This window comes from Alosa alosa, chromosome 17, assembly GCF_017589495.1.
Source record: "Alosa alosa isolate M-15738 ecotype Scorff River chromosome 17, AALO_Geno_1.1, whole genome shotgun sequence".
Taxonomy (NCBI): Eukaryota; Metazoa; Chordata; class Actinopteri; order Clupeiformes; family Clupeidae; genus Alosa; species Alosa alosa.
The window spans coordinates 27,728,542-27,750,710 of NC_063205.1; the positions used below are offsets into that span (position 1 = coordinate 27,728,542).

At 47.4% G+C, this 22,169-nt stretch overlaps 1 protein-coding gene across 4 annotated transcripts in view; it reads left to right on the plus strand.

Moving 5' to 3' along the window:
- Positions 1-314: 314 nt before the first annotated feature.
- The window catches only part of grm8a (glutamate receptor, metabotropic 8a), a 166,640-nt gene continuing 144,785 nt past the window's right edge, over positions 315-22,169 (plus strand). For 3 of the 4 annotated variants that reach the window (XM_048267684.1, XM_048267683.1, XM_048267686.1), the window contains exons 1-2: positions 315-423; positions 2,709-3,569. In XM_048267684.1, the coding sequence (XP_048123641.1) occupies positions 3,021-3,569 (549 nt within the window). In that variant the 5' untranslated portion in view covers positions 315-423; positions 2,709-3,020. Of the gene's footprint in view, positions 424-2,708; positions 3,570-14,977; positions 15,076-22,169 lie in introns of those variants that run through there. The other variant, XM_048267685.1, reaches the window with a different exon arrangement.

Below are 22,169 nucleotides of genomic sequence, written 5' to 3' on the forward strand. Positions count from 1 at the left end.
CAGCCAACTCCTATACCTTTACTGACATATTCTAGTGAGACGTTTATGACCTACAACCACGTATTAAAACAAGTTCTCCTTACTGAAAGAAGCTGAGAGGTGTAACAAAGTCGTTGATGTATTAGCATATAATAGTCCATTGTGATTTAATTATTAAATGTAGGCTTAATCTCTTATCTTTTCGGCAACTTCAAAGATAAAACAGCAACGGAATAAACTGCAGGATTGATAGGCAGGGAGAGAGAAAGAGAGGGAGAGAGAACGATGAAAGACCAATCAGGGTCGGTGGGAGTATTTTTGTGATTCATCCGGCGGAGACGCGCTCTCGGTCCCTGAATGCGCTGTTCGTTTCAGCACCGTAGACCCAAGGCGCGTGCGCCCGCGAGCTTTTTGAGAGCTAAAATCTGCAAGTCCGCGAAGAAGGTAGGTCGGACCGTTGATTTATTTGTTCGTTTGATTGTCTTAAGTGGAATGTTGCCCTTGTGAGACTACCTTGGATGGGTTTATGTGTTTTATGTATAGTAGTCTGTCTCCCTCGAATCCTCGTGCGCACTGCTGATAAAGTATCTTAATATTCCATAGCTGTAAATGGGCATCTATGCACAGATAACTGGAGTAGCCTAACTGTTAAAGGAATTCTGCAGAGGAGTCCTTCCCCTGTTAGAGGAAGATTGGGCAAACGGAGGAACCTCGTTGGGAAGTTGCTGGGATTGTATAGATTTTTGGGGGACTGCACTCTTGCAGCTGTGCGCTCTCTGAAATGATCAGTGCTAAATGTGTGTAGTGTGATGGTAGAACTAGGGGATTTATCGTCATCATCAAAATACAACCCATTATGCAACTAATTAATATGTTAATGAAACATTTTCTTCGGCTTTGAAGTAAGAGTTGGAATTAACCTGTTTGGCACATTGAACAACCTACCTATAGGCTAATCTGCGTTATTTAGGCTAAACTAAAGGTGTTATTTCTGTCGAACTGGTGATTCACAAACTCACTGCACTTATCCAGTGCAGCATAAACTGCGCACTGGAAGTGTTGATGTATAGGAATGCAGTCAGTGTTTCGTTTTTTTTTATCTAGATGTGTAGAAATTATATTTAAATCATTAATATGCCCTCGTTGACATGGGGAACGCAAAACATGGTGCAACATCTCCATGCCTGCAATATGGTTAATTGAGAGAAATTGACTTTTATGTCAACACTTGTAAGAGTAGGCTAGACCAGAGGAGGAGATCCCCTGAGAGTTAGTGCCGATGGAGAAATATTATAGGATCACGAGAAGATGATGGCACAGCTTGACACGTACAGACTCTCGCAAATAATAATAATAATAAAAATAATTGGGCTAGACTTCGCCTGGCAGTGTGACACCGTTCTTGTTCTTGTCTGAGACAGTCGAGTCCTGATTGCGTTGCTCTCCCTCTATTCATTGTCATTAGAGAAGAGAGCGGATTTTAGGAGTGACTGAATTCGTGGAAGCGATGTCATACCAACTAGCAGAAATATCTCATATTCCGAGATATCGTTTGCTAATATTCATAATTGTTTAAATTCCTTTATATATATATATATATTTAAAAAAGGCTAGGCGGTAGTCTTGCTTCCAACCTATGCTACGTAGTGCGGAATGTGATGTCACGGGCTGTTTTTTAATCATCCCAAGGTGCAGTCTTAAAACATGTTGTTATGCCAACCATTATTTTCCATTTTAGTTGTATGCCAATTAACCATTGATAGCCTAGACATATGTATATACGCTTCCCGTATTTGATGAAACAACAATCATTGTGCCAGGCAGTTAAACGCAATTTTATTCCCTGTGCGTGTGAGGTGGCAGATTGTGCTGCACCTGCCGTTTGGAATACACCACGCTGTGATAATGTTCATTTGATGCATAAGATGGCGATGACCCTACTAGCCGACTTGTAAATAAAAATGGGCATTTGTTGATTCTGGTCAATTACACCATAGACTGACCTGCGGCGCCAATTAGCTGCCTATGAAATGCTTACAGTTACATTTTGGAGATGTTTGTTTGACTAGACTGTAGTTCGACTGATCAGGTTGTGGCCATATTGGGAAAAGGCTATCTTAAATAGGTCCAAGTGTGCCACCCTTAGTTCTGTGACCGGAAACGTGCCTCAGATATGACACTGAATGGTCGGTAATTAATATGACAGTGTGATGGAGAGAGTGGAGAAGGTGGTGCGGGGCAGACATCAGGGGAGGGGGGTCCGCACTATTGTTTCCCTGTTACCTAAGGTTTTATTTACATCATATAGCCTACTTTTTAGAAAGTGAAGGTTAACGAGGTTGTTTATTGACTGGAAGAGAAATGCTCGATATATGTATTCGACTGCTCTGCTCAGTTGTCCAGTTATGTGTTTGTTGCTGGTAGGCCCACTTGAAGTCCTGATTATCCTCTCTCGTTTGCTATTTCCTTCCATGCGTTCCTCCCTGAGAGACTTAATGAGACATAAAGGGAATTTATTCAACTGATCAGTCTGTAATTTCAGAGCTGTCAAAATGTTATGTCAGCAATGCACGCCATCTGTGTTTTATTTCTGTGGGCAGCTGCCCTTGTGTCTGTTAGATGCATTTGTTTTGACTGTGTGAAGCGCAGGCCATTGCAGTGTTGTCTGACAGAAGCACTCAGACTGTGTGTGTGTGTTTTTTTCCCCCTTCTCCTTGTATGTCCTACAGGCCCCAGCTGAAGATGTGAGATCACTGCTGCAGCGCACTTGAGCGTGAGATTCTTGCTCCTCTCCTTGTGATTTCCCTTCTCTTATCCTCCTCCTCTTCCTCCTGTATCCTGTCATGTGTGCCCCAAGAGTTGGGGCCATGGTTATATCTCACACCTGCTCCCCACTGGATCTAGGGGGTCTGCCTCAGCACTGAGGGGAGGGTTTGGGGCACCTATGGTCGAGCCCACCTGCCGGCCCTCCCGCCTCCGTTCTCATTGGCCCGGAATCCGCTGGACCTTATCCTTTGTGTCGACCCAACCACTGCGTTACCATGGCAGCAGCAGTGGCAGCAAGTGAGCCCGCAGCGCTGAGGTGCGACCGGGTCTCGCGGCAGAGCCTCCTGGTCCTCCTGACGGCCGCCAGCTGGTGCTGGCTTCTGGCGCACGCCCAGCGGCCCGTGGATACCCCCTCGGAGTACGCCCACTCCATCCGCATTGACGGCGACGTCATCCTGGGCGGCCTGTTCCCCGTCCACTCGCGGGGCGAACGCGGCGTGGCCTGCGGCGAGTTGAAGAAGGAGAAGGGCATCCACCGGTTGGAGGCCATGCTCTTCGCCATCGACCTCATCAACAAGGACCCCGAGCTGCTGCCCAACGTGACGCTGGGCGCACGCATCCTGGACACGTGCTCGCGCGACACCTATGCCCTGGAGCAGTCGCTCACCTTCGTGCAGGCGCTCATCGAGCGCGACGGCTCAGACGTGCGCTGCGCCAACGGCGACCCGCCGATCTTCACCAAGCCCGACAAGATCGTCGGTGTGATCGGCGCCGCCGCTAGCTCTGTCTCTATTATGGTGGCCAACATCCTACGGCTCTTCAAGGTAAAATCTCAGCTCAGGTCATTTCATTTCCACTACACTCAGCCAACGGGGGTTGGCAGTGGTTGCATCCTGTGTGAAACCCTTGCCTAACATGCTGACTGTCACTGGGGTTTGTCATGTGGTTGCTGTGCACGGCTTCACATGGTGGTTTTCAGTGGTTTTCAGACAAGGTTTTGTTGTTTACCCCCCAGCAGATTCGAAGTCTTATATATTTATATATGTATCCTGGCCTGGTTTGGCAAAGCATAATGGAGGATAGTGCTTGCAGGGCACCATTAAGGGCTATCTGTGCCACTTTCTGCCCCAATAGGCAGCCTATTGTTCCCGTCCGGATACTGCTGTAAAATGAGCTCCGGCACTTTTTGCCGCACTTGTCACTGGTTATAAGAGAAGAGAGAAGGACAGAGCCCACAACACCACAGCTTTAAACACAGAGGTGCTGCAGCCCACACTGCTGCCAGCAGATAGAGTTCAATTATGACAACCAATTAAAAAGCATTCAATCTTACTAAAAATATGCTGTCCCCACTAAGCTTTGTTTTTCAGACAGTTCAGTTAAGATGAGTTTTGTTTGAGGGTGGGAGAGCTAGACAAATGTGCCTGGTGTGATACTGCTCTCAACTGGGCCTTGTGGGAATGAAACACTTACAAAAACACTGTGGAGACAATGATGTGATCTCCATGTTCATTAGCTGACGAGGGCTTGATGAGCATGATGCTTAGACGTGACTGAGTTAATGATCTGTGTGACATTTTGCCCACACAATCTTCTCTCTTGCAGAATGCTATATAACCATCAGGTGATTGTATCGGAGCGTGACACACCAGCACTTAACGTGATTTAAATAAGGGATCTGTCATGACGATCAGGGGTACATGTAACCCCCATTCTTTTTCTTCTCTGGTTCGGAACATGTCTTTGGCTGCTTGTCGCAATAAGCCACTGAACCGTTGATGTGGCTAACAGGATTTTAGGTATTTAGAGTGAGGAGCGATGTTGCCAATTGCTATCACATTACAAGTCAATGCTTTCGCTTGTGTTTCATGTCATGAATAATGCAGCATCTGTTAGGGGCTGAAAATAGCCGGGTTTGAAATTTGATAAACATATGGATGGCGAGTTAATCTGGCACAGAGTCCCCCCAGATTGTTGCACTCAGCGTTAACCCAAAGAAAGAAAGAAAGAGTGACAGAAAGAGAGATAGAAAGGATGGAAGGAAGAAAGAAAAAAGGCAGTTGCACAGCAGTGGCTGGGAGTCGTGGGAGATGAAGAGATGGCGACGCAGTGAAAGGGATTTCAAAAAGGCCTCGGGTTACACGAGTGGGACCCTCTCTATGGGAAACGTGCATGGAATACCGGAATTTCTTCGTCTGTGGGAACAGAGGATTAACTCTCTTTGCCGGCATAGATACTATGTCAGTGTTGTCAGTGAAGGGGACAGAGCCTATTACTGGGCTCAGTTTCTAGGTGTTATAACAGCCACATCGTATTGCCGTGTCATCAACACAGACGCTCGCTTGTTCCAGTCCCCCCCGAACGGTGTTTGTCCAACCAGCCCTTGTGGAAAGAGAAAAAGGTCTCACCTTTGCAATCATGTGCTCAGCAATTTCTCGGCCTCTGTGTGTGTGTGTGTGTGTGTGTGTGTGTGTGTGTGTGTGTGTGTGTGGTTAAGGCAGGCCCCTTTAGTGGACCCACAGGGCGCGGTCTGTTAATAGGGTGTCACTGACTAGACATGGAGGCCCGCTTTTCACACTCCATTGAGTTGTGTAAGCGGACACACTTGGCTCCCTCTGCTTATTGATTGTGAGTCAGGGGAGAGGCGGCTTTGTTAATTGGATTGTTGATTATGGATTCCCCAAGTCTAAAGCACCCCCAACCTCCCCCCAACGTCTCTGTGAGATAGCGTTATTGTCAGAGATCTCCATACAAACCATAGACGATTAAAAAACGAACTAATTACATTTGTGTGCACCAGAGTGCAGTGGTGAAATATTGATAAATCCCCAAGTGTGCGTCGTTATCTTTCCCATTTCCATTGTAGCCTCCTTGTCGGAGCTGCTGATAATGGAAGCCGCAGCCTCTCTGAAGTCTTAGCGTGTACAAAATGCACCTGAGAGGAATCATCGCGGAGGCGACGTTTTAATTATGATGAATGACTGTACGTGTGTTCCTGTGTGCATTCGGCTCACTCGCATGAGGAGGTCTCCGGGGATAAGAAGGCTGGGGCCAGAGCTTGTTTCTTGTTTCCATGAAACTCAGTCGCAGTCTGTCGCCTCAGCCTTGAGTCGTGTGTGTCTGTGTGTGTGTCTGTCTGTGCCTGTCTCCCTCTGTGTGTGTGTGTGTGCGTGTGTTTGTTGTGGTTTTATAGGTACAGCAGGTGGTGGGTGGCTGGCTCCGTTCACATCAGTGTTCTCAGGGTGGGGGGTGGATTATCCACGACTGAAAGAGTAAAGAATGTCTGAGGCTTTCGAATACACAATGGCACGCACACAGCAGTCTACCTGCAGCAATTTTTCCTGGAGAATTTGCCTGGGATATTTTCTGAAATGTGTCTAAACACCGATAAACAAAGGTTTCGGGAAAACGAAAACGATTTTCAACACTTTTAAATGCCATCTATCCTCTTGCTCCCAGCCGAGGATTTATCCAGCAGAAAGAAAAAGAAGAATAAAAGCAAAGATCATTTTCTGTGTCTTGCTGGGAGTTAAATTGGTGGGAGCAAATGTTTTTAAAACTACAGTGGTTTATAGATGGGGTATTCAAAAAAAAGGGGGACAATTTGGCGTGTGTCGTGAGTCACATTTCACCACAAATGCAGAGTGCATTATAAATCGATTTTGAGGCTCATTACACAACGAAGACACAACAATTAGGTTAATGTGTAATTAACCAACAGATGCTCGTTGCACCGTGTTAGGATGGGAGAAGCAGTCATGGCTATGTTTGTGCGATAATGCAAAAAAGGTCACCAACAAACAGTGTTATCTATGTAAATGTATATATGCGTATTGTGCACCTCTACCCCTATTCATCGTGCGAAGCACATGCCTGAGCGCTCTCTCTCCACACAGCTCGCAGTTTCGTTAAGACTTTGGCAGATTAATAACGCAACCTAATACCGTCACATCCATCAGGTTGATCTATGCGCAGTCCAGCACCGAGAAAAGTCAGTGTTTGTTCTGTTGGGTCTTGACCTGAATGTGTGGAGCAGACAGAGAGCGAGGGAGAGAGGGAGGGAGGGAGAGAGAGAGAGAGAGAAAGTGAGAGAGAGAAAGAGATAGGGGGGTATATATTAGCGAGCGCTGGGATCAGACGGGATATGGGCGGCCTCTGCGTCGGTGTGATGTGGCGGGCAGAGGCATGGAGGCACGTGGGTGAGAGAGGCCACGCAAGGCCTATTAATGATCCGCCGGCTGATTTCCTCAGCGGAAGTCGATGATAATGAACCTGTGGGGCACATGGCACAACAGACATGAGAGGATCTCATTAGGATGTGTGGGAAGAGGGCTGTGTGTGAGGAATGTGAATATGTGGAAGAGAAGAGAGGAGGGGAGGGGAGGATTTGGGTCTCAGAGCATCAACCCGTATTTGGTACCCCAAATCAAAACAACCATGGCCTTAAAAAAAAAGAAAGAAACCCCTATTGTTTGCGAATAACACAGGGGGTTGACCTTTTCTGGCGCTCCGAATGTTAATTGTCCTCCTCAACAAAAAAAGGCAAAGCCCAGCGAATGACTCATGGCTACTTTAAGATGAAGAGAAGTAGAGAGGAGGGAGGAGGGAAGGGAGGGGGGGCAATGGCTACTCAGCACTGGAGTGATGAAGGCGGCTGCATCGCTCGTTGGCATAATCACACGTCTCTAATAGCCTAATAAGTGAAGCTGGGGGTGTTGTGAAGCAGTGGCTGTAATGTGAGAGTGTTAAATGAGTCTTGTTTTGACTGATACTGAAACCCTTTCGCCCACCCCGAGGGAGACCCTAAGGCGGTTGTCAGTAATGATGACCTCCCAAATGGGCATGTGTTGGCGGTACCCAGAATGCACTGCAGCTTCAAAAGACATATGGAGTGGTGTGTGCACTGTTGAATGTATTCATAAAGGAGATGAAAATGACTCCATCAAGGGTCATTCAAAGTGATAATTCCTTTTGCGTGGTTGAGAAACTTAGATGGAGTGGACTTGTCTCAGACAACCAAAGTATAAATCTTGCTGTACAGTGAGTACATGAGAACAGAAATGCAAATATGTAAAAGAAAATGAGTCCCCATTAATTAAGTTTTGAAGCCATTTTTGTAGTTTCAAGTGTAGTTTCTGTATATTGATACAGGCTTTACTCTCCTTTGATGTTCTGCTGAGTTATCCTCTCCTCTCCTCTCCTCTCCTCTCCTCTTCTCTTCTCTTCTCTCCTCTTCTCTATGGTCTATCTATCACTTTCCTCTCATTTTTCCATGCAAGACTCTTCCTCCTCTTCTCAGCTCAGCTCTTGTCCTTCGCCCCCTTGCCCTCTTCATCCACGTCATTTCTCCCAACCCGTCCTCCCCTCCACCCCTCCCTCTCTCCTCCTCTCCTCTGAATGATAATAGCTCTCTCTCCTCCTTCTCTGCCGGGCTGGGGTTGACAGTGACAGGACTTATGTGACCTGACGGAGCATGGTGCGTCTCCTTGGGCTCCTCGTGGAGGAGGAAGAGGAGGTGGTGGGGGCGGTGTGCAGAGGAGTGGGCTGGGGAGTCTGTCACTGATAGCTTGAAATCATCTGCTCCTCCCTGTTCCCCCCCAACACACACACACACACACACACACCACCTCTCCTACCTCCATCCACTACAGAAAGCTGTAAATAGTTTATTTAGCTGAGTATATAGCGAATCGAGTTCAGGTCCCCATACACCCATTCCCTGTCTAAGAAAAGCATGAAATGTATATACACCTGGTGCACGTGTGGTGGCGAATCAATAACCATCAATACATCACAATCAGCATTTTCTCAATGCCCCCAGGGCAGATTGTTTAGCCTCTCTGGCCCCTAGTTTTTCCTCCATCGGTTTCACATCCCCGAGAGGTCGAGTAACACAGGTACTTATTTACCGTATCACTCGCCTCTGTATTGCTCCTCTAAGGACTATTTTGTAATCGTTTTTTATGTACTTTTGTCATGAATCCTGTGAAATGTCTATTATGCCTGTGAAGGGAGTCGAAAAAAAACCAAGCCAGCAGTGGCAAAGCTCGAAACAGTATAGCCTCAAGGTTAATCAGTTCATGTGCAGCGAGAGAGAAAGAGAAAGAACAATTCTGGCCGCACCAAAGCTGCTGGGGATATGATTGTGAGAGGGCACCTGACCTCCTTCCCCATTCAACCGGCTTTGAGACAAAAATATGGTAATAATCTCTCTGCTCCAAGAGCGGGCTGAAGTCTCAGATGATATTTATCCGAGTTGAGGGCATTGTCTCCCAGATAATGCAGAAAAAGAGAGAGACAGGGAGTGAGAGAGAGAGAGAGAAAAAGGAAGAGTGAGAAAGAGAGAGAATGAAAGAGAGAGAAAATGAGAGAGTGAAAGAGAGGAGTTCAAACAGACTTACTTTAATTGTTCTGCACCCAGCAGTATAAGAGTCAGGGCCAATAGAGAGGGATAGATAGACACAGAGAAAAGGTAGGAATATTTTAAACGTGGCTGCAGCGTTGCCCCATGTATTTTTAATCGGCTGCTCTTTCGGAGTGTCCAGCTAAATTATTCACCGCCGCCCGTGAGGGAGGCCGACCGACCGACCGACCGACCGACCGAACGGGTGGCGGCGGCGGCGGGGGTACTGCGAGAGCATGGAGGTGGAGGCTACCGCTGTGGTGGTGGTGGAGGATGGCTGGAGGGGCGTATGTGCGGAGAGTGGAGACCAGGGTCAGCCGGTGGAGTGACATATGCTCTCATCCCAGGAGTGCCCGAGGCCAGTAGGGGGCTAGCAGCAACTCTGGGTCAGCCTCTAATGGAGACCTTGAGAGAAGAAAAAAGAAATGCTGAGGAGGAGAAGGAAACAGGAAAAGGTAAGAGGAAGGACAGGGATGAAGACAGAGAGAGACTGAGAGGGAGTGAGAGGGAGAGAGTGAGAGAGAGAGAGAGAGGGAGTGAGAGAGAGAGAGGAAGAGGGAAGGAAAGAAATGAAGAGTAAAGAAATAAAATGAATCAATTGAATGAATGAGAGGAGAAAGCAATAGTGAAAGGATGAAAAGCAAGAGAAAGAAATGAAAGAAAGGAATGAAAGAAAAGGAAATGAAAGAAAAGGAAATGAAAGAGAGAGACAAAGCAAAAGAAGATGAAGTGCACACTCACTTTCCTCCACTGATCCCTGTGGTTTGCTGCCTCGGCGGCAAGCATGACGGCCACCCTGGGGATTTTCATTATGGGAGAAGGAGAGGAGGGAGAGGAGGAGGAAGTGGACTTGCACTGGAGAGCTGATCAATACCTACATACTCTCAACCCCCTCCACCTCCCCCATTCCACTCCTCTGCCCCTTCCCCACACTTCCTTGTCTCTCTCTCTTGCACCCTGGGGGGGGCAGGGCTCGCGTGGAGCCCAGTAATTGGACCACGCCGGTAGCCCGAGGCGCGCTTTCTTTTCCCTGGGTTTAATTAGAGACGCGGGGCAGTGTTTGGGTCATGTGAATGTATGGCATTGTGTGGCAGCGGCGCTCTCTCTCTCTCTAATGAAGGGCGGAAGCCCCCATTGTAGGTAGATGAAATGAATCACATTGACTTTGCGCCTGAAAATAATCATCATGTTGCTCCAATCAAGAGATCAGAAGTCATTCCATTGAAAATTGTTGTTTGAATAGAGAGTTGATGTTATGTGAGATGGACTGCTTCAAAAAAAAGTGTAAACCATTGATGAACCAACTGAGTGGGATGTAGCCTATACTGAACTGTGACGGTGTCCTGAGTCTTCACGGGAGGGATACTGCACTATGACATCTTAGGTCTTTGGGAGAAAGGGAAAGTGAACAGAAAAATAGGGACAGAAAAATAGAGCAAGAGAAAGACAGAAAGAGAGAGCGAGAAAAAGACAGAGAGAGGAAGTGGTGTGCTTTAAGCTCCTCTGTCCAAGGGTGGAAGGGATGGGGGGTACACCAGGGTCTTAATCCCAAACCAAGTTCCTTTACCAAGCTCTCTCTTGTCTCTATACCCAGCTCAAAGTGACAAGGCTTTGTGCAGTGAACAGTAAAGAGGAAGTTTCTATAAAAAATAAGCCTGTCATCTCATTGGGTAAGCAGCCGAGGTGATTAAGAATTCCAGAGAGATCTGTGGTCGTAGACTCCAGATAAGTGGTGAACTTAAAGCGCGCTCATTTAGAAGGAACGGCGGATCCACTAAATGGAGGCTTTGATGTATGCCAAGATCAGAGCCTCAAAGTTCGACATCCACATTTTCTCCCTTAATAACCGGCCTGTGTTTTCCTCGTTATCTGTGGACATCGAGACGAAAATTGCACTTGCCATCTTTAAGCCTCTGGGTGTACATTACACACTCACACACACCACGGATGCATTTGCGTGTAATTTCATAAACATAATGGATGCCAAATTGGCTTAAAAAAAAACCACCTTGGGACCACTTAGTGGTGCCACGCCGTGGACGTGAAATTAGTTTGAATCAAATTAATTATCGTGTAGGCCTACGCGTACGCGTCGGTCACATGCACACGCATTACTGTTAATTCATCTCTATACCTGCAGGCCACATGTTAGATTTGCCGCTCCTTCGGAAGACGCCGGTTATCGCAGTGCAGCATGGCACCTGCATAGACCTGAATGGCACTTGATAATTGAAATCATCTTATTAAAAGAGAGATTGTGGGTTATTAATGACAGGCGGCAGCTCTCCAGCAACCACGGAATTAGCAATTCATATCGGTCATGAAGTCCAGTGCTCGTAAATCAGCTATGCAAGCTCAGTCCAGGCTTTATTAGGGCTATTGAGGTAAATATGCACCTTTAGTTCTCTGTTTACCTTCGCCTCTAGATCCTAATTATTGTATCTGTCAGTGACAGAGTGCAATAATGATCAGTTTAGGGGGGTGGAAAAGAAGCAGGGAAACGCTGCAGACAACATCAAAGAAGAGCACACATTCTGTTGCTGTCTATGATGCATTCCATGAGTCATCAGCCTCATAATTATCTCCACTTCACTCAACATTCAAGGACTGTCCTTCATGTTTTTCGGTTTACATGCCAAGATGTGTGTAGAAGCAGCAGAGAGCTAAATGATCTGCTTTTAAAATGTCTTTTTAACCATTAGACTTACAGAACACACTCAGAAGCAGGAGGAAATCTATACATCTGAAGTGATTTGGGCTTCTCTGTTTGAATTGCACGTTTTGGCCAGAAGCTGCTGCTACATGCTGGGCATGGAGGAGGCGCAGTGCCCTTTGAATGCTGAAACTTGTTTTCAGCAGCTTGTTTTTGTGTTTGTGTTTGCTTTGGTTTCTCAGAAAATACGAAACAGTTTGTGGGTTTTTTTTTTTTGGAAGGTTTTTTTTTTTAGAATACACCGGGCCATTTGGTCCACGTTCAAAGCACCAGAAGAAAAATGGAGGCAGCATTTCATTTTCACATCCCTTGCCTTAAAGAAGCAGGTGCTACAGTTTGAAACGCGGTGGCACAGCATTCCGTCTTGCAACCCTGGGAATTGGTTTTTAACACTGAGTGCCTCCTTCATTCACAAGCTGCAAATAAACTCGACTTCTCATTAAAGTTGAACTTATCTCAGGACTATCACCCTTAAAAAGCTCTACGCTTCAAGCGCTGCTCCACGGAGACACGTAAGAACTCTTGGCAATTTCCCAACATCAATCTCTTTGACGTGAGAAGTCAAGCAAAATAGATAGATAGATAGATAGATAGATAGAAAGGTAGATAGATCGATAAATAAATGTGTAAATAGATAGATAAATAGATAGATACTGTACATACATACATACATACATACAGACAGACAGACAGACATGGATAAATAAATAAAAGCTTGGCCCTGAACAGGAGGGTAGGAATAAAATGTGATTGAAGGGCAGTGGTCGAAAAGGTAATGAATCAGCTCATTTAACTCCTTTGCACAGTCATATTCTTCACAGAGAATAGAATGTGGCTGGAGAACCATGTCCCTTCCACTCCAACAGTCAGGCCCATTGTGACCGCGTCTTCTACCGCTCAAATCTTTACAAAATGGTCGCCTTCCGTGACCTGCTCTACAACTCACTCGAGACGTGCCCAGCATCTTATGAATAGGATGTGCCATGACCTATTGACATCTCTGACCAAATTATGGGTGATTGATTTACACGGGGTCCCTAGGTAATTGGATTTGCCACACCCCATGGCTTATAATGCACATTATACATTAGGAAAATACAAAGTAATAGGACATTTATTGCTCGATAATGAATGAATGGATGGATGGTTATAAATGGTAGAAGGCACAGACAACAATACACATTCACACACACACACACACACACACACACACACACACACACACACACACACACATACAGACACACACACACACACACACACACACACACACACACACACACATGCACATGTGCACTCACACACACACAAGCAAATGAGTTGAGCATGCTTATCGATTCGCCCCATAGACAGATTTAATTTTGAACGATGCGTGCTGCTGCTGCTGCTGCTACTGCTCCTAGTTGTCTTCCATGACATGTTAAAAGCCACCGCTTTCGCCTCACGCTCAACAATAACACATTACCATCGCATAAGACGGGATATAATGGCTGCAATTCAGTGTCACGGTCCTCTTTTGTTTGTGTGTAAAAACGAGGGGACCTCGGCAAACAAGAGAAACCTTCTCGCCACTCGGCTCTTCCCAGTGGCTAACACAAAGCTAATGGTACAAATAGCCACACATTACTCTGAGTGCATAGTAATAGTTTTAAGCACGTGGTAATTGGCTGCATATTGAGCTCCCGGTGTGAAGTGTGTTCACTGAGTAATGCCCAGAGCCTGGTGTGGTGCAGCGCGTAGGACGTTTTTTGTTTTTTTTCAAGAGTGTGTTGCAGCGGGAGATTTGCGTGGCGTCGCCTCTCCTCTTGCGTAAATCTCATTTCTATTTCCTTAACGACAACCCCTGCTGAGGAATGGTCAAAACCTAGGAAGCGTCTCCTTCCTCACCGTAATTTTCTTTCTCCCTCTCTCCCCCCCTCTCTCTCGCTCTCTCTTTTTTTTAGCTTTCGCTCCAAGGGCCCAGAGGGGGTGCTAAAGAGCTCATAGAATCTGTTTTTCTCTGTCTTTTCTATTAACACCCCCCCCTCCACCGCACCCCTCTTCTCCTTTTGTGAGTTTGTGAGCAACCCATAGGCATGCTGGGGTTGGCTCTCGGTGGTCTGTCGCTACAGCGCTGGCTGTTTAGGAATGAATCACTCCATTCTGCCTCGCATGACGCACGGGGACTGTGGGGCACTGTTGGGGTGATTACACAGGATGATTTGCAGGCGCCCGTTTCCCACGGACCTTTTTGACCTCCTTCCCGTCTCTCGCACTCCGCCACAGTATTTCTCACCTGGGGGTTTGATGTTTTGCGCGAAAATGCAGACGTCATGGTGTATACCGCCCGCTCTCCTTCCACTCCCTTTGATTGTGGGTACTCCAAAAAAGGGTTACATTTCCCTGCAATAGTGCAGTCGTTGAGAAGGACTGGAGAAGGTTTCTGCTGGATTACAATACACCGATTTACATGCAGGGCCCACGCAGCGGCCAGCCAAAGGCCCTGGGATACGTACGAGTAGGTTTAGCTCGAGTGCTGATGCAGCCCACCACCTCCCGCAATATGAGGTTAAAGACAGCCCATCTGCCGTGGATCCCCCTGTTGTTCAGATCGCTTGCGGAACATGGAGGATCCCAGTGCTGGGTGCTATTAGAGCCCCATCCCCATGGCTGTCAAAGTAGTCTGCAGGCCGAGCGAGCGTCTGGCTTCTGTTAGCACAACACGCTAATTATGCCCCCCAGGACAGCTCCCGCTCTAGCATTCCCTCCCTCCCCTTTCTCCGTCTCCACCCCACTCTCTCTCTCTCACTCACTCACCCACTCCACCCCTCCTCCTCCCCTCCACAGGCATCTCCACCTCCATCCTCCCAGTCTCCTCAATCCCCAGCCCCCTGTTTTAACGGAGGCAGCTGCAGCGAGATCTCTGCATCACCCGGGCCCTTTTAATCGCACCACCAGACAGACATATTACCAGCACGGTGCAAAAAACTTGCAGCATGTGTGTGTGTGTGTGTGTGTGTGTGTGTGTGTGTGTGTGTGTGTGTGTGTGAGTGTGTGTGTGTGTGTGTGAGTGTGTGTGTGTGTGTGTGCATGCGTGTGTGTGCGCTCTGATAACGATTTTTTCTTTTCTTCCCTCGCCTTCGCCTCTCTCCGCTGTCGGGGAGACCGGCCGCCCGGCTGGCCGACTCGAGCCTCTTCCACCGTCCACCTCAGGAGAGACAGCTTATAAGAAAAGGTGAATAGAGATTGCAGGTCAGCTACAGTGTGTTTCACTCCTGCAATACATCCCCTGCTTCACTATGGCTCATATTTTTGGCCGAGGGCAATTCAGACCGAGCCCTTGCATCAGCTCGGTCCGCTTCATGGCTTCTCCACGTGTCTCTCACCCTCTCTCTTTTTTGCCCTTCTCTCCATATTCTTCCCTTCTCCCCCCCTCTTTCTCTCCCATTTGCTCATAGCAAGGTTGCTTCCACAGAGAAATTGATGTTGCACTGCTGAATATGTTGGTGGTCGGATTTCCATACTGTATGTACTGTTGCACATGCAAACGGTTCTTCTCTGCCTCACCAGGGCTTATCGGTGATTCAGTATTGGAGCCTTAGCGGGCGATCGGACAGGACGTGGTTTTTGCAGTGAGGCGCGCCTTTTTTATGTTGTTCGTATTGGCAGTAAGCACTTTGTGCGTTGCTTATGCGCCCAGAGCGCCTCGCGTTTTGTGCACCTGCTGCGCCTCGTGTTTTCGCGGAGGCGTCCTGAGCACCTCGACAGAGACTTTCTAATGAGGAAGACACAAGACTCAAATAATGTCCCACAGAAATTAATAATGGGGTTAGTTTGTAATGCAAACATGGCAGTTGTCTACACATATTCCACTGCCAAAACATCGTGCCAATCATGTTGTGATCTCGCAGCTGGAGCGAGGTTGGTGTCGTGAAGCCTTGCGCGCGCGCAGTTCAATCCGAAATAGATGCCCAATAAGCACCCAAAATACGTTGCAATATGGCCACCGAGTGGAGGGACTTAAAGTGCGTATGTCAGGTTAAAAAACATTTTTGACAAATGAAGGGACATGAAGCAAGATAGTAGTGAGTAGTGATTTTTCTTGAAAAATCAACTTTAAATACAATAGAAAAATATTTACAGCTATTTTTATAACTGACATACGCACTTTGGCCTCAAATTGTCATACTCAGTTCAACTCAGAGTGGAAAAGCGCCCGACGTCATTCGCGTCATTAGTGCTCCTCGCGTTTTACAAGTGGCAAGTCTGATTACCCCCTTTCAGGGCTGTTTGAATGGATATATAACAGTTGTGGCTCGCTGGTCACAAGGGACCTGGTAATATACATGCAATAGCATGTTGAGAATGTTTTCCTCCTTTTCTCCCAGAGACAAAACAATTACTTCTTGTGGTTCAGTTCTGATAGACCAATTTTTCTTGCAAGCACAGGACTTTGGTAAAAAAGGTTGCTGTTTTTTTTCCTGCAAAAATCAATCAACCAAGTCAACAAGATTTATGGTTCTTGCATCTACAGGCAAAGTACCTTGTTTCTATTTCTATAGTTGACAGCTGACTTTAACAAACAGTGACAGACAGTTACAGTCCTGCATTTCCTTCATTCATGTAAATGCATGTTAATTACCTTGAAATTATATATTTTTTACCCACTACATTCGGAGAAACCAATCTACTTATGCATATACAATACAGGGAGGTGTGTAGATAGAGGTGGGAAAACTGTGAATTCTGTGATCACAGTAAAGTGGACTGCGTCATGCGGTATTGTTTTTTTTTTTTTAAAGGCATTCAGAACATGTTTGATGATGGTGAAGGTTATTGTCCAATGTTTATAGCAATACCATTTCAGCCAATTAATGACATGATAAGAAGCAATGCTAATGATGTACAGCAAGCCAGTGGTGCTGCAAGAAAATGGTTGCTAACGAAAGGTGAGCTGTGGCTGGTTCATTTTGTGTGCCAAAAGATGCTATAGTGTGCTTCTCAAAGTTCCTGCCTTTGAGGCCCAGGGCGTTTGGCTCTCATAACATCAGGCCGATGTCTGCTAAGCCCACAGCTGTCTCTCTCGCTGCTGCATGAAATCCTGCTTCATCCGCTCCCTCGCTCTCTCTCCGTCTGCAGCAAGCAGAGGGGAACAGCCCGGCCTGTTTCTGGCTGGCTGTCTGTATGTGTACTTTACCCCACGTTCGAACAGTAATGATGTTTGTGTACTCTTTCTCTCTCTCTCTCTCTCACACACACACACACACATACATACAGACACACACACACACACACACACATACACACAGACAGACAGACGCACACACAGAGAGACACACACACACACACGCAACACACACACACACACACACACACACAGAAGGAAGGAGATGTTGCGGTGCATCCCTCTCCAATGCATTTCTCCCAACCACTAGCACTGGCGGCACAGAATGCGTCAATGCGCCATTCCACAGGAACGCTTCCCGGCGACACTCCTGTCCAATTAACAGCCGACACCATGTCGCACTTTGCTACAGACGCCTGCTTCCTCTTGAGAGCCGCCTCTCTCTCTCTCTCCTTGCCTCTTTTTCGCCCCCCCCCCCCACCATCTCTCACCCTTCCCAACATCCATCCGCTTGTCCTCCTATCCTTTCCCAGCATGCACTTGGGCCCATTAAAGCCTGCCAGAATCGAGTAGACTTCCCCCCCCCTCCCCCCTTCCTCTCCCCCCCTCAGCGGGAGACACTATTTTTATTTTTGGAACTAAAAACATATCCTACTATGGGGAAAAAAAGAAAAGCCACTATCCGCTCCCTATGGTTTCCATTTACAACGGTTATTATGACCTGTTAATTGGCACCATGTTGTGCATACCTGTGTGTGTGTGTGTGTGTGTGTGTGTGTGTGTGTGTGTGTGCGTAGGTGTGTTTTTTCCTCATAACAGTGTGAAATTCTCAGCAGCAGCTGTGTTATTTATTTGTGTGGCTCGTGGCGTATAGGCAGTTTAGAGGGCACTGGCAAGAATAGGCAAATGAAGCGTGGGCTAAAATGTGCTAGCATATCTGGCGCGCTGCTCCAGGGGTGATTTGCGGTGTTTGCTTACGGAATGCAGGTGATTTGTAAAATGACCTTAACATCCTCCGCTCAGAAGAATGCCGGGATGAGTTAGGTATCTTATCAAATATTTATGCGCTGGGAACGAAGAGAAAAAGTGCCAAACGGCCCCCACACCTTTTTAGCAGACTGAAAAATTCATCGCACCTCCTCTTGATGTGTTGGTGATGGTGGCTGAGTGTATTTCTGGATGATCTGGAGCATTATTTCACAATCACTGTAGCGAACAATGCAGCCATTGAGTGTATTTGTTATGTGTGTATCTGTGTGTGTGTGTGTGTGTGTGTGTGTCTGTCTGTGTGTGTGTGTTTATGTGTGCGTGCGTGCGTGTGTGTGTGTCTGTGTGTGTCTGTGTGTGTGTGTGTTTACGTGTGCGTGCGTGCGTGCGTGTGTGTGTGTGTGTGTGTGTGCGTGTTTACGTGTGTGTGTGTGCGTGTTTACGTGTGTGTGTGTGTGTTTGTTTGTATGCTGCAGTTGGCACTATATGGGGTGGCATGTGAAAGGAGCTTGTCGCGTAGTCTCAGGGCGGATTGTGAAATCGGCTGTGAAATGGTGCAATCTACTGTAGATACAATGGCGCCTTCCTGCTCGCCTTCTCTCTCTCTCTCTCTCTGTCTGTTTTGGTCGTCAAGAGGATCAGGCTGCACTTTTTAATCTCTCCCTGAAAACTTTGGGAAGGGCCAGCTGCATCAGCACAGATCAATTTTTCTCTGACAAGCCCGAATGTGTGTCACAACCGTTGTTGAGAATTCAAGACAGACCGTGGGCACGGTTTTATTCATAAGAGATGATTTGGTGTGGCAAGGAAAAAGGAGGCCATCTTGTACACACTCGACACCCATCGGGACCCCGTTATCTTAAAAGGCTTTTCATGATTCCAGTCACCTCATAATACAGTGCCAAGGGACTATTATTAAAATAAAATGTCCCATGTCCTACATGTGATGAGGCAGTGGTTACGGGATCTGTGAGAGTTAGCGAAGAGGACGAAGCTTTATTTTGCTCTTGACCAGGTGCCACAGTTTCTGAGTTTTCTCTCACCTTAGCTTGAAATGACTGGCATCAAGCCCACTGGTGCGTGTGGGTGAGGCAGCTCAGTGGGTAGTTTCGTAGTAGTGCCCTTCACTTCGGTTTCCGTTCCGACACTCTCGCTTGGACTCCGCGAGGTCGTGGGAAGCGAACACGCGCTCTCGTAATAAATGACTGGAGTCGTCTTAATTACATCGCCCACAACCTTGGCGGCTTTCAATGCTTCCCGGTATCTTCAGAGACTCCGACACAGCTAAAGGGCACGGTTGACCCGACCGCATCGTGATGGATACCCTCGCTCTGTTCTTCTGTTTTTTTAAATGATCATACTTTTTTTTAATGCCCGCCATCATCAGAGGACGGCAAAATGGCAGTGTCTGTGTTCTCTCGTCTGATTGAAAGATGAAACTTGAACTTGGGCTCTCCTGCAGGGCTAAATCTGCATCGCCCCTGATGGTCTTTTTTTATTTAATTTTTTTTTATTAAAGTTCTTAAATCTAAGAGGCTCCTCTAGGCGTGCAGTATACGGATTACCTCATGTGGCAGCGAAAGACCTTCACGGCCCAGAAGGCAATCAAGACTCTGCTGCCACTCAGTCAGTTTCTGCTCTGGGTGATGGGGACTGCTTGATGACACGGATCTCCCTTTCCCCAACCAGGCTGACGTGGTTAAGTGTTTATGCCGGAGTGTTGGGGCGGCAGGGCATGAGATGCGGTTGGGGCGGAAGGAGGAGGGGGGGGTTGGATTTTTTGGGGGGTGGAACAGCTGATGAGCCTTGAAATTCGTCTTGAAGAACTAAGAGTGGCCTCAGCCCCCTCTCTACCCTGTCTTGTTTTCTCTTGCTTTTTGTTCCGTATCCCACCCACCCCCTTGAAATGACACTTTTTCTTCTCATGACATTTTCTGACAACGGCAATTTTTGCTCCTGCTCTGCTATGCTGCGTGGCTAATAAATCAGCAGTGCCACAAGAATCTTAATGTAATCAGCCAACCTTACTATTAGTTTCCATGTCTGGGAGCTGGTATGTTTGTGTGTGTGTATGTGTGTGTGTGTGTATGTGTTTATGCATGTGTGTGTGTGTGTGTGTGTGTGTGTGTGTGTGTGTGTGTGTGTGAGGAGTGTGTGTGTGTGTGTGTGTTTTAGCATAGGTATGTGAGTATGGTGTGTGTGTGTGTTTGTGTGTGTGTGTGTGTGTGTGTGTGTGTGTGTGTATGTGTGTGTGTGTGTGTGTTTTAGCATAGGTATGTGAGTATGGTGTGTGTGTGTGTGTGTGTGTGTGTGTGTGTGTGTGTGTGTGTGTGTGTGTATGTGTTTAATCATAGGTAAGTGAGTATGGTGTATGTATGTGTGTGTGTGTGTGTGTGTTTTAGCATAGGTATGTGAGCAAGGTGTGTGTGTGTGTGTCTGGCTGTCGATGTGCTTCCCTCTGTCTGTATCCCCATTGGTGTTGCCTGTTAGAGAGAGACAGGTCTGGTTAGTCTGTCTGTCTCTTCGTTTCAGAGAATGTGACTGTCGCCGTCACTGCACGCCTGCCTCTTAAGTGCGTGTCAACGATCCGCCGTCTTTGGCTCGGGTTACCGCAGGGTGTGTCACCATCGATTTGGAGCCCCCAGGCAGGGATGTGCTCCATTAGGCTTCCTCAGCCTTGAGAGGGGTAGTGGTACCCGGGGTGTGTGAACGCAAGTGGTACCCGGGCTGTGTGAGTGCAAGCTGTACCCGGGCTGTGTGAGTGCAAGCTGTACCCGGGCTGTGTGAGTGCAAGCGACAGGCCACAGAGACCCAGAGATGTGTGGAAGCGTGCTGCTGCTCGGTGATTGTCCCTTCTGCAGACTTGATCGATGCCCCCAACGTCATCTTCCAGGCAGCGCTGCTACCGTCGACTTGTAAAGGCACCTAATCCTAACCCTAACCCTAACCCCAATCCTACTCCTAACCTTAACCCATGCCTAACCCTAGCGCCTTCCAGGCAGCGCTGCCTTGAAGACAATATTGGGGGCTTAAAACACCAAGAAACTGCAGACTTGATGTGAAAACAGAAGTCTCAAAGTGACTTGCATAATTTTTGTTGAGTTATGGGGCGGGGGCGGGGGGGGGGGGGGTGCTAGAGATAGAGTTGCCACTTTGGGAACAACAAAAGGTTCTTTTTTTTCTTTCTTTGTTTTGAAACCATTAACTAAATGTGTCATTAAATCGCTGAGGAAGCAGACTGTATTCTAAAAAATGGATTTCAGCTTTTGGTTGTGGCTGCTGTTTTGTTTTTTTGTCAGCTACCTTGTGGAAAGCTGCAACAGTAATTACAGAGGCAGGGCTGCAGAGACTGCACTTAAGGTCTGAGCACTGCCATAACTGCCATAACACCGTATGGCGAGAGACACTAGGTGGGAGATGAGGCAGGTAATACATTCAATCTATGAGTATTTAAACAATCCTCTCGCTGATGAGCTGTATGAAAAATCAGTCTACCGCTTACGTCTGCGAGCTTATGGTGTGTGTGTGTGTGTGGGGGGCCCTAGATGTGAGCCTGTCCGTCAGTGAGTGAGAAGACAGCTTTCCTGTGCACTGAAGCATGTGCTTGCGTAGGTGGCTTATGGCAGGCACGCTGCTCTGTGTTCACGTGTGGATTTGTAACCGTGCTTGCACGTGTGAGCGTCAGTGCGTACGTGTGCCTGTGTGTGTGTGTGTGTGTGTACGGGTGTGTACGGGGGTCCGTGGGCGTCTTGGTGTGTTTGTGTGTCACCGCGACAATGTGTGTGGGAGAGCTGTGCTGTGGATTTTGGGACACCAGGCACAAGCGAGTGCGTGTTTGTGTGTGTGTGTGTGGGAAGACACTGGATTTTGGAGCCAGGCACACCCGAGTGTGTGTGTGTGTGTGTGTGTGTGTGTGTGTGTGTGTGTGTGTGTGTGTGTGTGTATGTGCGTGTGTGTGTGCGTGTATTTATGAGTGTGTGTGTGTGTGTGTGTGTGTGTGTGTATTTATGAGTGTCTGTGTGTGTTTGTGTGGTGCACTACTGGATATCTGTGTGTGTTTCCCGGTGCTACAAATTGTCTGTCATTTCTACCGACAGCACTCCCTTAATTGCAGATAATGACACCGAGGCAGCTGCCACCGAGACACTGAGACAAGAACGAGAGTGAGAGAGAGAAAGAGAGAGAGGAGAGTTCTTGTCTCTACTTCATTAGGATTA